Raw genomic sequence first — 19,604 nt, forward strand, 5'->3', positions numbered from 1 at the left:
AGTCAGTGAAGAAAAAATTGCTAAACCACTAGTTTCAAAAATAGCCATATAAGTGTTAATACTTACCCAAATAATTACCAAAGAAGCAGCATAATAATAATAACATTGAGTTCCCAAACATCAAAACAAAGCAAAGTGCAAGAGAAATCTGGAAAAATCCAAGAAAAAAATATAAGTAGTGCACATAAAACAAAAAACCTTTGTTTTTTATTGTGAAAACTGCACATGCCCATAATAAACAGAATTCCAACTGTTCAAAAGGGACTATAAGATTAAAACAGCCCATTCTCCATACCACACTTCACACTCCCAGAGATAACCATCAACAGTTTCCTGTGCCTCCTTCCAGATAACATGTATAAATTCTAGTTTATATATTTTGTTAAACCACAAATGGACACTTACCCCATAAGCTATACTATTTCTTGCTTTTATTCATAGTATGTTTCACAGAGCTTTCCATATGCATGCAAGCCAATCTAATAACACATTCTGCTTCATAACTGGAAAAAGCATTCTATTCTATAGATGTACCCTAATTTATTTAACTAGTCCTCTGAATACTGCTAAACACTTAAGTGCTTTCCACTTCTATTTTGTTTTGTTTGGATCTTCCTAATACAAACACGGCTATGATAGACATCCTTATGTGTATACCTTATGTACATGTCAGTACATTTACAAATAAATTACTAGAAGTGAAAATTGATGGATCAAGGATATACACATTTTTAAATTCAATACAAATATTGACAAATTGACTTATGAAAAGATTGTGCCAATTCACTTTCCCACCAACTGGGCAGGAGAGAGTTCCTATGGATAGATATTCCGGCAGCATTTGATTATTCTTTTAGATATTTGCCAATCCAGTAGGGAAAAAATGTTACTTCATTATTTCACTTTTCCATTCTTTTAATAGTCGATGAAACACAGCACCTTTTATTCTATTTGCTGGTTATGTTGTTTTGTGTGTATGTGTGAACTGCTTATTCCCACTGCTTATCTGTCTATTGGGCTTTCATTATTTTCCTTAACAGGTCTCTTCAGATATTACAGAACATAGCCCCAATATCCAGAATCTAAAAGGAACTTAAACAAATTTACAAGAAAAAAAACAAACAATCCCATCAAAAAGTTGGCAAAGGATCTGAACACACACTTCTCAAAAGAAGACATTTATGCAGTGAACAAACACATGAAAAAAAAAGCTCATCATAAGTGGTCATCAGAGAAATGCAAATCAAAACCACAATGAGATACCATCTCACGCCAGTTAGAATGATGATCATTAAAAAGTCAGGAGACAACCGATGCTGGAGATGATGTGGAGAAATAGGAACGCTTTTACACTGCTGGTGGGAGTGCAAATTAGTTCAACTATTGTGGAAGATAGTGTGACAATTCCTCAAGGATCTAGAACCAGAAATACCATTTGACCCAGCAATCTCATTACTGGGTATATACTCAAAGGATTATAAATCATTCTACTACAAAGACACATGCACACATATGTTTATTGCAGCACTGTTTACAACAGCAAAGACTTGGAACCGACCCAAATGCCCACCAATGATAGACTGGATAAAGAAAATGTGGTACACATACACCATAGAATACTATGCAGCTATAAAAAAATGATGAGTTCATGTCCTTTGCAGGGACATTGATGAAGCTGGAAACCATCATTGTCAGCAAACTAACACAGGAACAGGACACCAAACACCGCATGTGCTCACTCTTAAGTGTCAGTTGAACAATGAGAACACATGGACACAGGGAGGGGAACATCACACAGCGGGGCCTGTTGTTGGGGGGGGTTGCCTAGGGGAGGGATAGCATTAGGAGAAACACCTAATGTAGAAAGATTGATGGATGCAGCAAACCACCATGGCACGTGTTTACCTATGTCACAAACCTCCACTTGCTGCATATGTATCCCAGAACTTAAAGTATATGTATATATATGAACCTAGCCCCTTATCAAGTAAATATATTGTAAATATTTTTCTCAGTTCATTTTTGACCTTTGGGGTATTTTTTGTATTATGGTTAATCTTTATGTTAGCAAATTTATCTTTCATTTCCTTTAGGTCTTTGGATTTACCTGTCATTTAAAAAGGCACTAAAAATAAAATAATCCACATTTTCTTCTAGAAGTTTTATTTTTGATCCATCTATATCAATTTCCATGTGAATTTCAGAATCAGCTTATCAAGCTTCAAAAACTAAAATTTTTATTACAATTACTTTATTCAATAACATATGTTATTTATAGTTATATCTGTTCAACATTGAATCTTTAGATCCCAAAGCAATACATGTTCCTTCCATTTCTTTAAATCTTCTTTTACATGCATTAGCAAGTACAGTTTTCTTTATATAGATCCTGCATACTTTCTTGAGTTTATTCTAAAGCATACTATTTTTGCTGCTGTTGATAGAATCTTCATATTTTCTGATTGTATATAGAAATGTTATATTAAATATGCATCAATGAATATGATTTCATTGTTTCCAGTAGTAGTTTATTTGGATTTCTCAAGTATTCAAAATGATATCAACTACAAACAATGATATTTTTACATTTTCCTTTGAATTATCTTTTAGTCAATCGTATTAGCTGACATTTCTGCAATAATGTTAAGTAATAAGAGAGGCAGTAGGCATATTTATCATGCTTCTGGCATTAATGGAAATAGGAAATTGTTCTATTGTTTCATCATTTTATGTGATATTCGTTTTTATTTTGAGGTGTGGGTATCTTAAATTTCAATGAAATATCCATCACTTGATTATGGTCCTAAACACCAAAAATAGATGTTGACTTTTATCAAACACTTATAGTATCAAAGGCAATTACTACATTATGGATTTTTTAAACTTCTTAAAGTGATAAATAATATTAATAGAATTTCTAATATCAGCACGTTTCTGCATTCCTGGAATGAGGCACTTAGATACAAATTTAATTATATAAAAAATCTATCTGAGAAAAACTACACAACTTCAATGAAAGTAATCAAAGAACTTTATAAATACATGAAGCATTTTTCCACGTACAGGAAGATTCCATATTGTCTAGATGTCAGTTCTTCCCAACTTGATCTAGAGATTCAACACAATCCCAAAAATGAGCCTAGCAAGTTATCAGTAAAGTGATTCTGAAGTCTATATGGATATATAAAAAACCCAGTATAGAGCCAACTCAATACCAAAGAAGAGCAAAGTCAGAGGACTGACACTACCCCACTTCAAGACTTATTATAAAGTGACTGTAAACAAGACAGTGTGGTATTGGTGAAAGAAGACACAAACAGATCAAGGGAACAAAATAGAGTCCAGAAATAGACTCATATATAGAGTCAACTGATATTTGATGAAGGAGCAAAGGCAATACAGTGGAGCAAAAATAGCCCTTTCACAAAAGGTGCTGGAACTAGAGATCTACATACAAAAAAACAAATCTAGACTTACACTTTACACTCTTCACGAAAATTAACTCAAAACAGACAATAGATCTAAATGCACATTGCAAAACTATAATGCTCCTAGAAGATAAAATTGGAGGAAACCTAGATGATCTTAGGTATGGTGATGACTTCTCACATAAAACAACAAAGGTATAATTTATGAAAGAAATGACTGATAAAAGCTGAACTTCATTAAAATTAAAAACGTATGCTCTGTGAAAGACAGGACAATGACTGAGAGAAGGTATTTGCAAAAGACACATCTGATAAGGGACTGTTATCTAAAATGTACAAAGAATTTTTAAAACTTGACAATAAGAAAATTAACAACCCAAGGAAATACGAGCAAAAGATCTTAATAGACACTTCACCAAAAAAGATACACAGATGGCCAAAAAAAGCATATTAAAAGATGTTCTACCAAATTAAAACAATGAGATACCAATAAACATCTATTAGAATGGCCAAAAAAGCATATTAAAAGACGTTCAACCAAATTAAAACAATGAGATACCATTACACATCTATTAAAATGGCCAAAATCCACTGTGACACCATCAAATGCTGACAAGGATGTGGAGCAGCAGGAACTCTCATTTATTGCTGGTGGTAATGCAAAATGGTTTGGCCACTTTGGAAGACAGTTTGACAATTTCCTAAAAACTAAGCATACTCTCACCATACTATCCAAATATCACCTTCCTCAGTATTTACTCAAATGAACTAAAACATCCATGTAAAAACCTGCACACAGATGTTTACAGCAGCTTTATTCATAATTGCCCAAACTTGGGAGTTAACCAACATGTCCTTTGATAGGTGAAAAAATAAACAGTGGTACATCCATATAATGTTAACAATAATCAAGATCGAAATGAGCTATCAAGCCATGAAAAGACTTGGAGGAAACTTATTTGCTTTTTACTAAGTGAAAGAAGCCAGTATGAAAAGGCTACATACTGTATGGTTTCAAACACATGACACTATACAAAAGGCAAAACTATGGAGACAGTAAAAAGATCAGTGGTTGCCATGGTTAGGGGGATGGAGGGATGAACAGGTGGAGCACAGAGGAACTTTATGGCTGTGAAACTGTTCTACAAGATACTACATGGTTGACAGATGTCATTATACATTTGTCAAAACCCAGGCCAATTGTGGTGGCTCACATCTGCAATCCTAGCACTTTGGGAGGCCAAGGCAAAAAGATCCCTTGAGCCCAGGAGATTGAGGCTGTGGTGAGCCATGTTTGCACCACTGAACTCCAGCCTGGGTAACAGAGTAAGACCCTGTCTCAAAAAACAAAAAACAACAACCACCCATAGAAAAGTGAAGCCTAACGTAAACTACAGACTTTGGGTGATTATGATGTGTGATATAGGTTTATCAATTGTAACAAATGCACCACTCTGGTGCGGGATGTCAATAGAGGGCTAGGTTGTGCATGGTTGGTGGCAGGGGGTATATGGTAACTCTGTACTTTCTGCTTAATTTTGCTATAAATCTGGCTGGGTGCGGTGGCTCATGCCTGTAATCCCAGCACTTTGGGAGGCCAAGGTGGGCAGATCACATGAGGTCAGGAGTTTGAGACCAGCCTGGCCAACATGGTTAAACTCCATCTCTATTAAAAATACAAAAATTAGCCGAGTGTGGTGGCACATGCCTGTAATCCCAGCTGCTCGGAAGGCTGAGGCAGGAGAATCGCTTGAACCCGGGAGGCAGAGGTTGCAGTGAGCTGAGATCGTGCCACTGCACTCCAGCCTGGGCGACAGAGTGAGATCCGTCTCAAAAAAAAAAAAAAATTTTGCTATAAACCTAAAACTTCTCTGAAAAATAAAGATTTTTAATTATGAAACAAAAACTACTGAGAGATATCACTTTATACCTATTATGATGGCTACCATGACAAGAGCAGAAAATAAATGTTGGTGATTACAGGGAGAAAACAGAACCTCGTGCACTGTTCATAGGAATGTAAAATACACAGCTACTATGGAAAAGTTTGGCAGTTCCTAAAAAAAATAAAAATAGATTTACCATATGATCAGTCCAGCAATTCCACTTCTGGGTACATACTCAAAATAATTGAAAACAAGATCTCAAAAAATATTTGTTCATAGCAGCATTATTTACTATAGCTGAAACATCGAAGTAACCCAAGTATCCGTTGACAGACTGAACAGATAAGCAAAATCGTGTGTGTGTGTGTGTGTGTGTGTGTGTGTGTGTACACACAATGGAATCCAAGTATCCATGGACAGGTTGAATGGATAAGCAAGATCTAGAGTGTGTGTGTGTGTGTGTGTGTGTGTACACACACAATGGATTATTTTTTAGCATTAAAAAGGAAGGAAATTCTGACATGTTTCGACATAGAAGAAACTTGGAGACAGTAGGCTAATTGAAGTAGGCTAGTCACAAAAAGCCAAAAATTCTATCATTTCACTTACATGACATACATAAAGTAGTCAAAATCACAAAGACAGAAAGTAGATCTTCCCAGCGACTGGGAAGATGAAAGAATAAGGACTTTAATGGGTATAGAGTTTCAGTTTTGCAAGATGAAAAATGTTCTGGAAATAGATGGTGGTGATGGTTGTAAAACAATGTGAATGTACTTAATATCACTAAACTGTATAATTAAAAATGCTTAAGGTGGTAAATTTTAAGTTACATGTATTTTACCACAATAAAAAATGGAAAAATAATTTTTTGGAAATAATTCTATATTTTTCTTTTTATAACTATAAGAATTTAGGAATTTATAAAGTGATAATGGCAGCTGACAGAAAATAGTAAGTCATATAATAAAGTATGTATCATTTACCCATGGTAGGTTTTACTACAAACTATGCTGGGTAATTTTATAATTTTATAACTATAACTTTTAGTCAAGGCCCTCAGCCATAGTTGCCTATGTGACCAGCCAACTCTGAAGGCTTAACATTTAATCTGATTTATACTACAAAATAAAAAACTATTTTAAATAGTTTGGGAAAAAAATAAGCCAAGTCTAAAAAATATATAATTATTGTCTAACTCATTCATGAACAAGGATGTAAAAATCCATCAAAATAACAGCAAACTGAATCCAGCAACATGCAAAAATTGTGTTTAGTCCAGAAAAGCAAGTTTATTTAATGCCAGAAAATTAATTAATGTTAATTCATTACAGTAACAGATTAAAGAGGGGGAAATACACAGAATCATCTAAACAGATGTAGAAAAGCATTTCATGAAACTTAACATTTATTAATTTCTTTTTAAAAGTGCTCAAAGCATGATAAGGACATGTTAAAAGGAAAGAGAAGTCAGCTTGAATAGTTGGACAAGTGTGGAACAATTTGAGCATCAACACAAATAACAAAAATAATGGATTACACTGCACTGACTAAAATAGATGTCATTTTCTTTTGGACGCAAGACAAACTGGTAAAAGATCTCAATAAGAATTTACAACAATGGAAACATGAAGGGCGTATAAACATACCAAAAGATGCTCAGCTTCATTATGAATCAGAGCAAATGCAAATTAAGGTTACAAGAGACCATTTTACATGAACCAGATTGATAAAATAAAAAAGGATGTAGAATAACATAAGCTGCTATTGGAATCATACATTGCTGTTGGAAGTAGTCCAATCAACGTTAGAAAAACAATTTGGTATTTATAAAGTCGAATATGTACCTAATTTACCACCCAACAAGTTTACTACTAGGTAAAACACCCTAGAGATACTCTCAATGTAGGTGCCCTAGGAGATAAGTGAAGAATCTACAGCATTATTTAAAACTAAAAAAAGAAATTGGGGGGAGAGGAGAGAACCTAAACGTCCTTCAACAAGAAAATGAACAAATGAATTATACTTTATTTATATGATGGAAAATATATAGCAGTGAAAATATTTGAATTCTAGTTACATATAAGTAGCAGAAATCTGAGTGAAAAATAGTATTTATAAAATGCCACTTGTATAAACCTTACAAAGAATGTGAACATTTAATAAAAATATGTATTATTTAGTAATCCACATATAGTAAACTTATAAAGAAAAGCAAATTGATTACAATTCAAAAAGTCAGAGTAGTGGTTACCTCTAGGAGCAGTGAGGGGATGAGCTCAGGGCATACAGGACTTAAAAGTAATGATAAGATTCTATTTTCCATTTGGAGAATAGGCTCCCGGCTGTTTATTTTATGACTGTGTTTATAACTTCCTTACACATTATAAATGTTCTTTTATATGTATAAATTATTAAGAAAATGAAAATGGGATATTATGACAACTGTAAAATTATCAGGAAAAGAAAACATCAAAATTATAAAAACTAATGAGAGAGAAGACAAATGTTTGTTTTTAAAGGACAACCATTCAAGAACATCAACCAACCGGCTTTTGGGTCTTTGTTCTAGCTGTTCCACCAACCTAGAGATCAGTTTCTTTGATATCTACTTGGGCTAACTCCTTCTCCTTCTTCCAATCTCTGTTCTACTCCCCCTTCTCAAGAAGACCTGCCCTGACCACCTCATTTGATTTTTCCATCTCCTACCCCCTGATCTTGGTGCTCCTTATTTGCCTTACCCTGACCTTTTCTTTCTTCTAAAATCTTTTTTTGTATTTTTTTACAGAGATGGGTTCTCACCCAAACTAGTCTTAAACTCCTGGGTTCAAATGCCCTCTTGCCTCAACTTCCCCAGGCCACCATGCCTGACCTAAAATCCTTATCACCTTCTAATATCCTACATAAATTTACCCATTTACTATGTTTATTATTTATCTTCTGTCTTCCCTCCTTCCCCCACTCTGTTAGAAAGTAGTAATATGAATGCTGGTGTGTTCCACATGCCTGGATAGTTGACGCTCAGTAAATGAACTTTTTTTCTTTTTTGTAGAGACATGGTCTTGCTATGTTGCCCAGGCTGGAGTGCAGTGGCGTGATCATAGCTCACTGCAGTCTCAACCTCCTGGGTTAATGCAATCCTCCCACATCAGCTTCCTAAATAGCTAGTACTACAGGCATGTGTCACCATGCTAGGCTAAGTTTATTGTATTTTTGTAGAGATGAGGTCTGGTCCTGTTGCCCAGGCTGGTTTCAAACTCCTGGCATCAAGTGAACCCCACCTTGGCCTCTCAAAAGTGTTGGGATTACAGGCGTGAGCCACCATGTTGGGCCCTTCTACTTTTAACAAGCAACTCCTGGATAATATATCAGTCCCAAGTTTCTGTTTCATAAATTATTTCTTTTACTGATAATGCATAAGTTGGGCACAACTTCAATCAGATAATATGACCCAAATTAATTTTTGTGAGTGGTCTATCAAAACAAGGTCTGCTGATTATATCACAATGTGTGAACATTTGTTTTAGTTATGAAATTGTTACAACTAGTTCCAACCATGAACAAATCAAACATTAATTAGGAGTTTATTTTAAGGGCAAACTCAATGGAAAAGAACAATAAAAAATTATTACCATGTGTATATAAATGATCTTCCGTAATTTACATATATCAATGTACCCGACAACGTACACTGCAAATAATGATGCAATCTGAAATTTAAAAAGAAATTAAAAGTAAAAAAGATAAAATGAATAGCCACAAGAATGAAGAATATATTTATTGTTGTTTCAACTGATTTATATCTACACACAGTGAGTTCTTTTGTTTTCCTTTTATCTGCCAATTTATTATTACATATAGTCAATATATTAATATAGAAAATAATGGTTGATTTTTCTCTCTGATACACAGCTCTCTCAATCATGTGAATTGTCTACTTTGTCGATTGTCCCAAACAATACTCATTTTAGTTTCAGGTCAACCCTACTGTCAACATGTACAATTAAAAAGTGCCTTGTCTAATCAAAAAAGACGGAAATGTAATTATAACGTGACAACTAATACATAATTGGGGAAGGTACATTAAACTGAAAAATAATTATGCAATGCATGTGTGCATAAAAATACCTTAATTTCTGCTTGACAGTTACTCTTTACAAGTATCTCCATTAGCGTTCTTTCATTAATACAAATATTCAAGAGTTAGTTATAATCAAATTTATCAATTTCAAATTGAGTACTTTCGCTGTAAAGGTATTTTTAATTTTCTTTTCCATTTGGAAAACAATTGTATGTTATACATCACTAATTCTAAGAGTATTGGAATTATTTAGATGAATTAATTGATTAAATGATGATACAGTATCTTTTACATAGAGGTAATATGTCAGACAATGCCTCTATACCCTTCCTCATAGAGAAAGCAATTCAAATTAAATTCTCCCGGTCCTACTACAAAAGCATAGCATAAACAGATTGCAAAATAGCTGAATACTTAAACATATAACTTAAGTTTCATTCATCAAGTTTTTTATCTCTAAAGCAATCTACAACAAATTTTTCCATTAGTGAGTAAAACAACACAGTTTCCCTTTATTCAGAGTTACCCATGGAGAATACTGCATTTCTTAGGGTACCTGATATGACATAACAACTGTGGGGAAGTGTGTGTTATTATTCAACATAAGCCCCACAGGGACCTTCACCTCCACAGAAAAGGAGGCAGTGTCCACTATCAGGAAGCAATGAGAATGCTCCCTTTTCACCCCAAAGGCTAAGCAACACACAGTACATTTACAGGGTAGAATTTTAAAGAGAGAATCTCAGAGACAATTTTAAACCAGAAACTGATTGAAAATGTCATCAAACTAAGTTAGACAAAGGAGTCTACAAGACAAGATCAAAGTAAAAAGTAAGTACAAATAAAGCCTATTTTTAAAAATAATGATAAAACCAACTAACCTTACTGACACCTGCTAAGTACCAGGTACCGTGTTAAGAATCATATACATTACTTCATCTGGTCCTATCTGAACCCAATAAAGTAGGTTCTTTTATTATCTCTATTTCAGAAATGAGAAAATCTAAACTAAGAAAAGTTAACTATTTTATCCAAGTTAAGAGGTTACTGAATAGAATTAGGACTCAAATCCAAGTCTAACTTCATTTCCCAAGCAAGACGTTCTAAAAAATATTAAAAAGCAGCCAGGCGCGGTGGCTCACGCTTGTAATCCCAGCACTCTTGGAAGGCCTAAGCAGGCAGATCACGAGGTCAGGAGATCCAGACCATTCTAGTTAACACAGTGAACCCCATCTTGACTAAAAATACAAATAATTAGCCGGGTGTGGTGGCACACACCTGTAGTCCCAGCTACTTGGGAGGCTGAGGCAGGAGAATCGCTTGAACCCAAGAGGTGGGGATTGCAGTGAGCCAAGATTATGCTACTGCACTCAAGCCTGGGTGACAGAGCAAGACTCCATCTCAGGAAAAAAAAAAAAAAGCAACTCTTCAACTGCTTTATACAAATACACCAGGTACAATAAAAAAAAATAGTAGGCAGGGAAAAAAATAAGTATGTAATTCACTCCCTCTCTCAACAAATGACCTCCATTTATAGTGGGCAAGAGTACATGGAAAGACAATAGATAAATTTCCAGACAGGTAGAGAGAATTTTATAAGAGATGAACTGGTAGCTACTTATCCTATAACCCTATGTGTCTTTATTCTACATGCAAGAATGTACACAACTATTCATAAAAGAAACATTTTACGTAAGAGAAATACTATAGATAACTTAAGAGAAATACTTAAAGTTATAGCACTAGTCCTCTTTTAAGCACATTAACAATACTGAATAACAAAGATAAGCATTCTTACAAATTTGAGTTCAATAAATGCATTATGTTAGGAAGTAAATAATTAACAATCATTAATAAATAATTCTATATATTTCTCTACGCTGAACTTTCTTTTGTTCAACATTCCTAGAAAATGTTTTAGGACTTAGAATCATAGAACATCTCAGCTATAATTTTATGCAAATGAGTTGACATAGTCAAAAATGCTAAGCTTAAAACAGCTTAAAATATAATCAGCTCACCTGAGTAAGAAGTACAAATTGAGCAAACTGCCAAGGAAGCATGAAAAATACACTGGAAATGCAGAGTGCAATCACACTTCCTCTATAAAGTTTTGTAGCCCTTGAAAAGATAAAATAAGCATTAGTAAGTTTAAACACAAAATAGTCTAGCATGGCTCCAAACTGCTGCAAATTAGAATCTCTAAATATATATGATCTGGTTATAACACAACATAAACATAAAATGAACCAATGGGTTAAAAATTATACCTCCTGATACTCAATTACAACAATTTTCTTTGAAAGGTAAACACCCATTATTGCTAACAACAACACAGAAGGAGGGTGGCTGGGTCAGTATATCCATGAACATTTTTTTCAAATTATATTTTGGTGAATCTATGACTGAATATTTAAAAATACTGATTCAACAGATTCATTAGTTAGAAAGGCAGAAGATGCCTATGAAAAGATGACAGCAGTATATTCTAAGTGCTAAGTATTATACAGACAACTAGTGCAAGAACGCAGAATAAGAGCTAAGCAGCCGAGAGAGATTTTGTAAGCATGTGAGATACAAAGTTGGGTCTGGCAGGTAGGAGAACACAGAAAAGTGGGGGAAAAGATATGGGGGCCATTCTGAAGCAATCTTTAGAGATCTCATTTTGGCACTAACTTGTAATTTAGGAGATTTTTAGGAGGGTAAGATGATTTTATCCTCTAAATCTGCAAGCCAACACAAAGCCCCCACACATGTCCATTTTCAGAGAAGTGGAGTGTGCATGTTAATATACTGAGGTGATGAAGTGTAGGCAGCTCGGATACAGTAAAGACATCCTGGTTAAATAAACCTACCTGGAGCATAGAGCACCATTATGAAAAGCCTTTCTTCACTTCTGGAAGTATCCCTTCCCCAAAGGACATCCCTCTCTGCTATTTTCATCCAATAAAAGTACTTTTAAACTCCAGATAACCTTTTAATGAGTTATGAAATCAACTTATGGAATAAAACTCAGCATTTAAAAATGGAGATCAGCAGAGTGAAACAGAATATATATGACTATATCCTACTTACAAGGGGTTCTATTCTGTGACACTTTTGTTTCAGTTGTGTGCATATATGTATGTGTATACTAAACCACAGTATAAAACTTATTATTTCTTACAGATCATAGTCCAAAAGTTTGAAAGCCACTGTCTAAAATAAAGCATTTCTCTACTGCTTTTGAATACTAAATATGATTTTCATTTTATGGGTAATAAGAGACATTAAGATTTCTGAGCAGAATTTATTACCAATCTGGCAGCTGGGTAAAGAATGCACTATGGGGAGATAGGAATGAACAGAAAACAAAGAAAATCCAATTGGTGATCAAAATAGCTCTGACCCAAGACAACAGAAATGGAAACATAAATATTGCCAAGAATAATTAAAAAAAAAAAAAAAAGCTAGGAACAATCAAGAAAAAGCTAAGCTGTGCTAGTATTAGGTGATTATATAAACTGAATTTCTAAAAATGCTTAAAATGCAAAACTGGACAAAACCAATTTGTTAAAATATACCACTAACCTTATTTATACATGATTCCTAGCATTAAGGAATAGTCTCTTTTCCAGTTTTATAACAGTATCCTCAGCACTGCAGCCTGCATCAACACTGCTCAGCTTCTCCTTGGCTCCCCCAAGCCATCACCACCCACCACCTCCCTCTCATGTCACAATATGTCAACTACAGGTAGAAACCAAGAACTAAAGGTAATGGCTGCTCTTCCAAAGGAGACAATGTCAGTAAGAAGGATGAAATATCAGAAGATGAAGATGGCCAATAGAGAGAAGGTTGCTATCCTTCAGAAAAAAGACAAGATGTCTGCCAAAACTTCAAGAAAGGAAGGTTAGCAGGTTTTTCCTTCTAAAAAGACTGCAGTGTCCAGGAAAGCAAAATGAAAGCCCACACTTCCAAGCAAGCAGTCACAGCCACACCAGGCAAGCAGGGAGCCATGCCAACTAAAAAGCATAACCAGGAAAGCCATCACATCAAAAGTGACAAGCTGCCAATGAAGATGGCGAGGAAGATCAAGATGGGATGGATCTGAACCAGGAGTGGTGAAAGCAGCAGCTGATTCAGCTTCAGATGGCCAGGAATATGAGAAGGGAAATGTCAACCAGAATATAAACAGAGACAAGGAAGACGGCTCTAAAGAAAGGAAAGTTTCTAAAACTTTTCAGCAAAAAGTAAAGACAGGTATGAACAGGTGGGTAAGGCTGAAAATGACAATGATAAGAAGCTAAAGAAGACATAAAAGGCTTGTCACAGAAGCATCTGGAGCCAAAAACAGAGAAGGACCCAATAGAAGGCAGCCCTTGAAGGCAATAAACAGCAACTGGAGAGGCCCCATCCTAGAAGGCAGAATAATGGCCTCCAAAAATATCTGTGCCCTAATCCCTGGAACCTGTGAACATGTCATGTTGCATGGCAAAGGGGAAGTAGGGCTGCAGATGGAATGAAGATCACTAATCACGTGACCTCAACAGTAGGGAATGTATCCTGGATTATCCAGGTGGGCCCGATGTAACCACAGGGTACATAAAAGTGGAAGACAGGCTGAAGAGGCTGGAGTGAACTGACAAAGAAGGACCCAATCCACCACTGCTGGTTTTGAAGATGAAGAGCCACAAGCCAAGAAATGCAGGCAGTCTCCCAAGAAATGCAGGCGGTCTCCCAAGAAAGGCAGGCAGCCTCCCAAGAAAGGCAGACAGCCTCTAGAAGCTAGAAAAGGCAAGAAAATTGATTCTCTCCCCTCCCACCTTGCGTCTTCCGGAAGAGTGCAGCACCTCCAATACCCTGATTGTAAAACTTTGGAGCTAGAGAACTCCAAGACAGTAGATCCCAGTATGTGGTGACTGGCTACACAGCAACAGGAAACTAACACCACCTTCCATGGTGCAGATGGACTAAAGGAAGCAGCGCTCAGTCCCCGGAGCAGCATCCGCACAGCTACTCAGGGACAGCTCAGATCAGTGAGTGAAAGAAGAATCAAAGTTTGCCTTCACTGGATTTAAGACAGGAGCAGAAGTAGAAAAGCAGGAAGGAACTAGAGACTGATGGGCAGTCTGCTGTCTGCACTATACTGGCGAAAAAAGCCATGGTCAAGAATGTGAATGTGGAAAATCAGCATCTGTGGTAGTGAATCAAAGACTCTTGCAGCACAACACTTCTTACAGAGATGTTTGAGAAGGGACCGTTGCTCAACGTGCCTCAGAACCAACAGGGGACAGCTAAAGGTTATGAATTCATAGAGGTTCACCTTATATGAAGGTGCCAAAGAATTAAACTCTATAAAAGAGTTTAGGGGACAGCAATAAAGCTGGAGCTACACAGACTTTAAAAAGCTAATGCAAAAACATTACCCATCCCATGTTCTATGAAAGGTCTGTCTAAAGACACTACTACGTAGGAGACTAAAAGCCATGTGATGCTTCTATGCTTGCTGTAACAATCAGAGGGAAATAGATTGCCCAAAGGGTTTGGCATAACAGACTTCAACAAAGTTCTTCCGAATTCGGAGGATCACTGAAGGGAGTTATCAGTCTGAGTCATCTTCAGATTTTTATCAGGCTTTGTTCCATTTATCCATAGCCCCCATTTGGTTTCATTTTTACCCTCCGGAGCAAGGCAGCTCAGTATTTGTCAGCAGAAAGGGAGATACCTGTGAATTCTGTGAATTACACTTTGCCCCAAAGGATTGTATGTTACAGGATACACTGTAGCATAACCAGCCTTCACCTTCTTTTTGCTCATTTTCAGGAGGTTATAGTGGTAACAGAAGAAGACTTGAGAAAGTAGAAATGACAGAAGTGAAAGCAAATTTGCTCCTTCTCAAGCAGTCACTGTGGACCACCAAGAAAAAGGAAGAGGAACAGAAGGCTGACAGAGGAAATGGTACTATTTTTAAGTTATACTCTTAAAATATTTTTACTAATAACAGCATCATATTGGTTAATTATTGTATTATGTTGACTTTATTATGGAAGCTTAAGAAATTCTAGTTTAAATTATTTAATGCAAAAAGAAATAAGGTTAAATCAAAGTTACCTGAGAATATGAGTCATAAGCAGTATTTGAAGAACAAGAAATGCATATGAGAAGCTTTCAGGGAGAGGTGGTGTCCACATTACACAGGTACACTGAAAAAAAAAAATTCATAGTATAGTATACTTGCTAAATTTACAAGACAGACATTCCAAGTAAAAATTGCTATTTATAAATAAAATAAAATTATTTTTAACAAATAATTTAAATGGCGTGTTATAAAACAAACTACTGGACTTTATTCCACAAACAGCAAAACTAGCATGTGAGAAATATTACTGACAGAGAAACACGTGGCTTAAGATCATGTAAAGCATTAGTATCATGAATTGCCAACAAGAAAATACCAAAAAAGATGCAACTACATCTTAAAAGGAAAGGGAGGAAAAGTACCAGCAAGAAACTGTTCTGCCAAATTTCAGAATATTTTGAGTTGATTATTTATCTACTGTTTGTCTTCTTTCCCATGAATTTCAGCAAAACTATCCATAACCAGTACTTGAGAACTCTTTGTAGTCATCAATTTTAGTATTTTCATTCAGTGCTGCTACAAAAGAATATTCCATTTTTGGTTTTACTTCTTTGCCTAAGCTACCCTGGGTTGCAAAATATTTTAAAGTAGGTGGTGGAATCAAATTAAGTAACAAAAGTCCTAAAATTGTTAAGCATAAACCTTTCTGAAAAGCTCACTTTGGACATAATTAAGCAATGTACTATCACAGTTGTAATAACGTCATTTTTCTGTATATATACTAAACATATTAGTAACTTCATCCTTCCATCAACAAAAAACAGCATAGAATTAAATACAAGCAATCTGATATTATTAAGTCACACTAAAATAATGATGTCTTTCAATGCAAGCAGGGGTATCTAAAAGACTCCACAAAATGAAAAAGACCATGTCAGAAATAAGTGTTTCCTATATTTTAGCTCTACCTCAGACTACTGAATATTTCTAGTACTGCTATAGAAAGACTGAGCTAATTTACTCTTTTCTACCAAGCTCACCATCCTTTATGAAACTGACATACATATCTATTTATGAATGAACTACTCCCACAAGGGAATGCTGAAAAGATTGAAAAGGTCTGCTGATAATGTATAATGTTACTAGAATGCAATTTTTAAAAGCTGTTTATTAGATTAACTGGAGAGTTCAGTATGATTGACAGTAAGATACATGGGAAAACTGCATTTCGTTGCCCTTTACCATGCTTCGCAGATAACGTCTGTTACAGATTGAAGGTTTGTGGCAACCCTACATCAAGCAAGTCTATCAGTGACATTTTTCCAATAGTATGTGGTCACTTCACGTCGCTGTGTCACGTTTTGGTAATTTTCACAATATTTCAACCTTTTTCATTATTACTATATCTGCTATGGTGATCTGTGATCAGTAATCTCTGATATTACTATTGTAATTGCTTTAGGTGCCTTGAACCATGCCCAATAAGATGGCAAACTTAACGGATAAATGTGTGTGTTCTAACTGCTCCACCGATCAGCCACTCTCCCATCTCTCTCCCTCCCAACAGGCCTCCAAATTCCCTGACACACAACAATATTAAAATTAGGAAAACTAATAAGCCTACAAGGGCCTCTATGTGTTCAATTAATAGAAAGAGTTGTTCATCTCTCACTTTAAGTCAAAGGCTAGAAAGGATTGAACTTAGTGAAGAAGGCACGTCAAAATCTGAGAAAGGCCAAAAGCTAGGCCTCTTATGCCTAACAGTCTGGAATGCAAAACAAAAATTATTAAAGGAAATTAAAAGTGAAACAACCTTATTGCTGATATGCAGACAGTTTTAATGTTCTGGATGGAAGATCAAACAAGCCACATTTCCTGAAGTCAAAGCCTAATCCAGAACAAAACCCTAACTCTCTTCAATTCTATGAAGGCTGAGAGAAGTGAGGAAGCTGCAGAAGAAAAGTCTGAACTAGCAAAGGTTGGTTCATGAGGTTTCAGGAAAGAAGCCATCTCCATAAGATAAAAGTACAAGGTAAAACAGCAATGCTGATGTAGAAGCTGCAAGTTATCCAGAAGATCTAGCTAACATAACTGAGGCAGGTGTCTGCACTAAACAACAGATTTTCAGTGCAGATGTAAAAGCCTCCTACTGGAAGAAGATGCCATCTAGGACTTTCCTAGTCAGAGAGGAGTCAATGGCTGGCTTCAAAACATCAAAGGACAGGCTGACTCTCTCGTTAGGACCTAACGCAACCAGTGACTAACTTGAAGCCAATATTCATTGACCATTCTAAATATCCTAGGACCCTTAAGAATTACCCTAAACCTACTCTGCACGTGATCTACAAATAGAGCAACAAGCCTAGATGACAGCACATCTGTTTTAGCATGATTGACTGGATATTTTAAGCCCATTCTTGAGACCTACTGCTCAGGAAAAACAATTCTTTTCAAACTATTATTGCTCACTGACAATGCACCTGGTTACACAAGTGCTCGGGTGGAGACAGATGAAGTGATTAATGTTGGTTTCATGCCTGCTAACACAGCATCTGTTCTGCAGCCCATGAAGCAAGGAGTCATTTCAACTTTCAGATCTTATTATTTAAGAGACACGTTTCATAAAGCTCTAACTGCCACAGTGATTCCTCTGATGAGTCTGGGAAAATGAAATTTAAATCTGGAATGGATTAACTATTTCAGATACCATTAAAATCATTCTGATTCATGGGAGGATGTCAAAATATCATCATTAATAGGACTTTGGAAGAAGTTTATTTCAACCCTCATGGGAGACTTAGATGGGCTCAAGACTTCAGTGGAGGAAGTAACTGCAGATGTGGTGGAAATGGCAAGATAACTAGAAGTGGAGCCTGAAGATGTGACTGAACTGCTGTAATATCATGATAAAACTTAAAGGATAAGGAGTTGCTTCTTAAATGAGCAAAGAAGAGTGGTTTCTTGAAATGGGATCTACTACTGGTGAAGATACTGTAAACATTGTTGAAATTAAAACAAAGGATTTAGAATATGACATAAATGTAGTTGCTAAAGCAGTGGCAGGGTTTGAGAGGACTGACTCCAATTTTGAAAGTTCTACTGTGGGTAAAATGCTATCAAACAGCATCACATGCTACAGAGGAATCTTTTGTGAAAGAAAGCATCAATCAACGCAGCAAATTTCATTGTTATCTTAAGAAATTGCTACAGCTATCCCAATCTGCAGGGGCCATTGAAAATAATATGCTGAGAATAGATAGGGCTCAAGGACAGTATCTCTAGCTAGTTGCACTTTCAATGAACTCCAGTAGTCAAGGATACTATCTCTAGTTGAACTTTTAATGAACTCTAGTAGGCGCCAAGAAGGCAGACAAAATAAGAAAGAACTTAGAAACAAAGAACTAAGCAGTAGGTTATATCTGGGTGCAAAAAGTTTGTTTTGTATTATGTCATTTTTGCTGACGTGGGATTTATGGGGTATAAATAAAGTGAGGCGGAGGCTTTAGGCACGGGCCTCAACACCAATCCTCAGCAACACCTCTGTCAGCAGCCGTCAACATCAAGGTAAGACCCTCCATCTGAACAACTTGCTGAAGGTTCAGGTGATCACTGGTACTTTGTTTGTTTGTTTAGAGATGGAGTTTCATTCTGCTGTCCAGGCTGGAGTGCAGCTGCACAATTTCGGCTCACTTAGCCTCTGCCTCCTGGGTTCAAGCGATTCTCCTGCCTCAGCCTCCCAAGTAGCTGGGACTACAGGCACCCGCCACCACACTCGGCTAATTTTTTTGTATTTTTAATAGAGAAAGGGTTTCACCATGTGACCAGGCTGGTCTTGAACTCCTGACCTCAGGCAATCCGCCTGCCTCAGCCTCCCAAAGTGCTGGGATTAGCAACTTATTTTTAAATTACAGTATGTACATTGTTTTTTAGACATAATGCTATTTCACACTTAACAGACTATAGTACAGTGTGAACATAACTTTTATGTGCACTGGAAAACCAAAAAGTTTGTATGACTTGATTTATTACGGTATTCACTTTATTGTCCCGGTCTGGTCCTAACCCTGCATATCTCTGAAGTATGCCTGTATGATCAAAATTTGTAAAGTCATCAATCTCTGTACAAAAACAAATATTCAAACAAGCAA

The 19,604-nt window shown here is 36.1% G+C and overlaps 1 protein-coding gene across 1 annotated transcript in view; it reads right to left on the reverse strand.

Annotated features, from left to right (window-relative positions):
* The window catches only part of LOC117084135 (probable C-mannosyltransferase DPY19L1), a 49,650-nt gene extending 34,050 nt beyond the window's left edge, over positions 1-15,600 (reverse strand). Inside the window, 5 exon segments of the mRNA XM_033212542.1 lie at positions 67-97; positions 99-148; positions 8,947-9,024; positions 11,417-11,516; positions 15,489-15,600. Of these exon segments, the coding sequence (XP_033068433.1) occupies positions 67-97; positions 99-148; positions 8,947-9,024; positions 11,417-11,516; positions 15,489-15,568 (339 nt within the window). The 5' untranslated portion in view covers positions 15,569-15,600.
* Positions 15,601-19,604: the final 4,004 nt, after the last annotated feature.

Source organism: Trachypithecus francoisi, unplaced genomic scaffold, assembly GCF_009764315.1.
Source record: "Trachypithecus francoisi isolate TF-2019V2 unplaced genomic scaffold, Tfra_2.0 Contig00444, whole genome shotgun sequence".
Lineage (NCBI taxonomy): Eukaryota > Metazoa > Chordata > Mammalia > Primates > Cercopithecidae > Trachypithecus > Trachypithecus francoisi.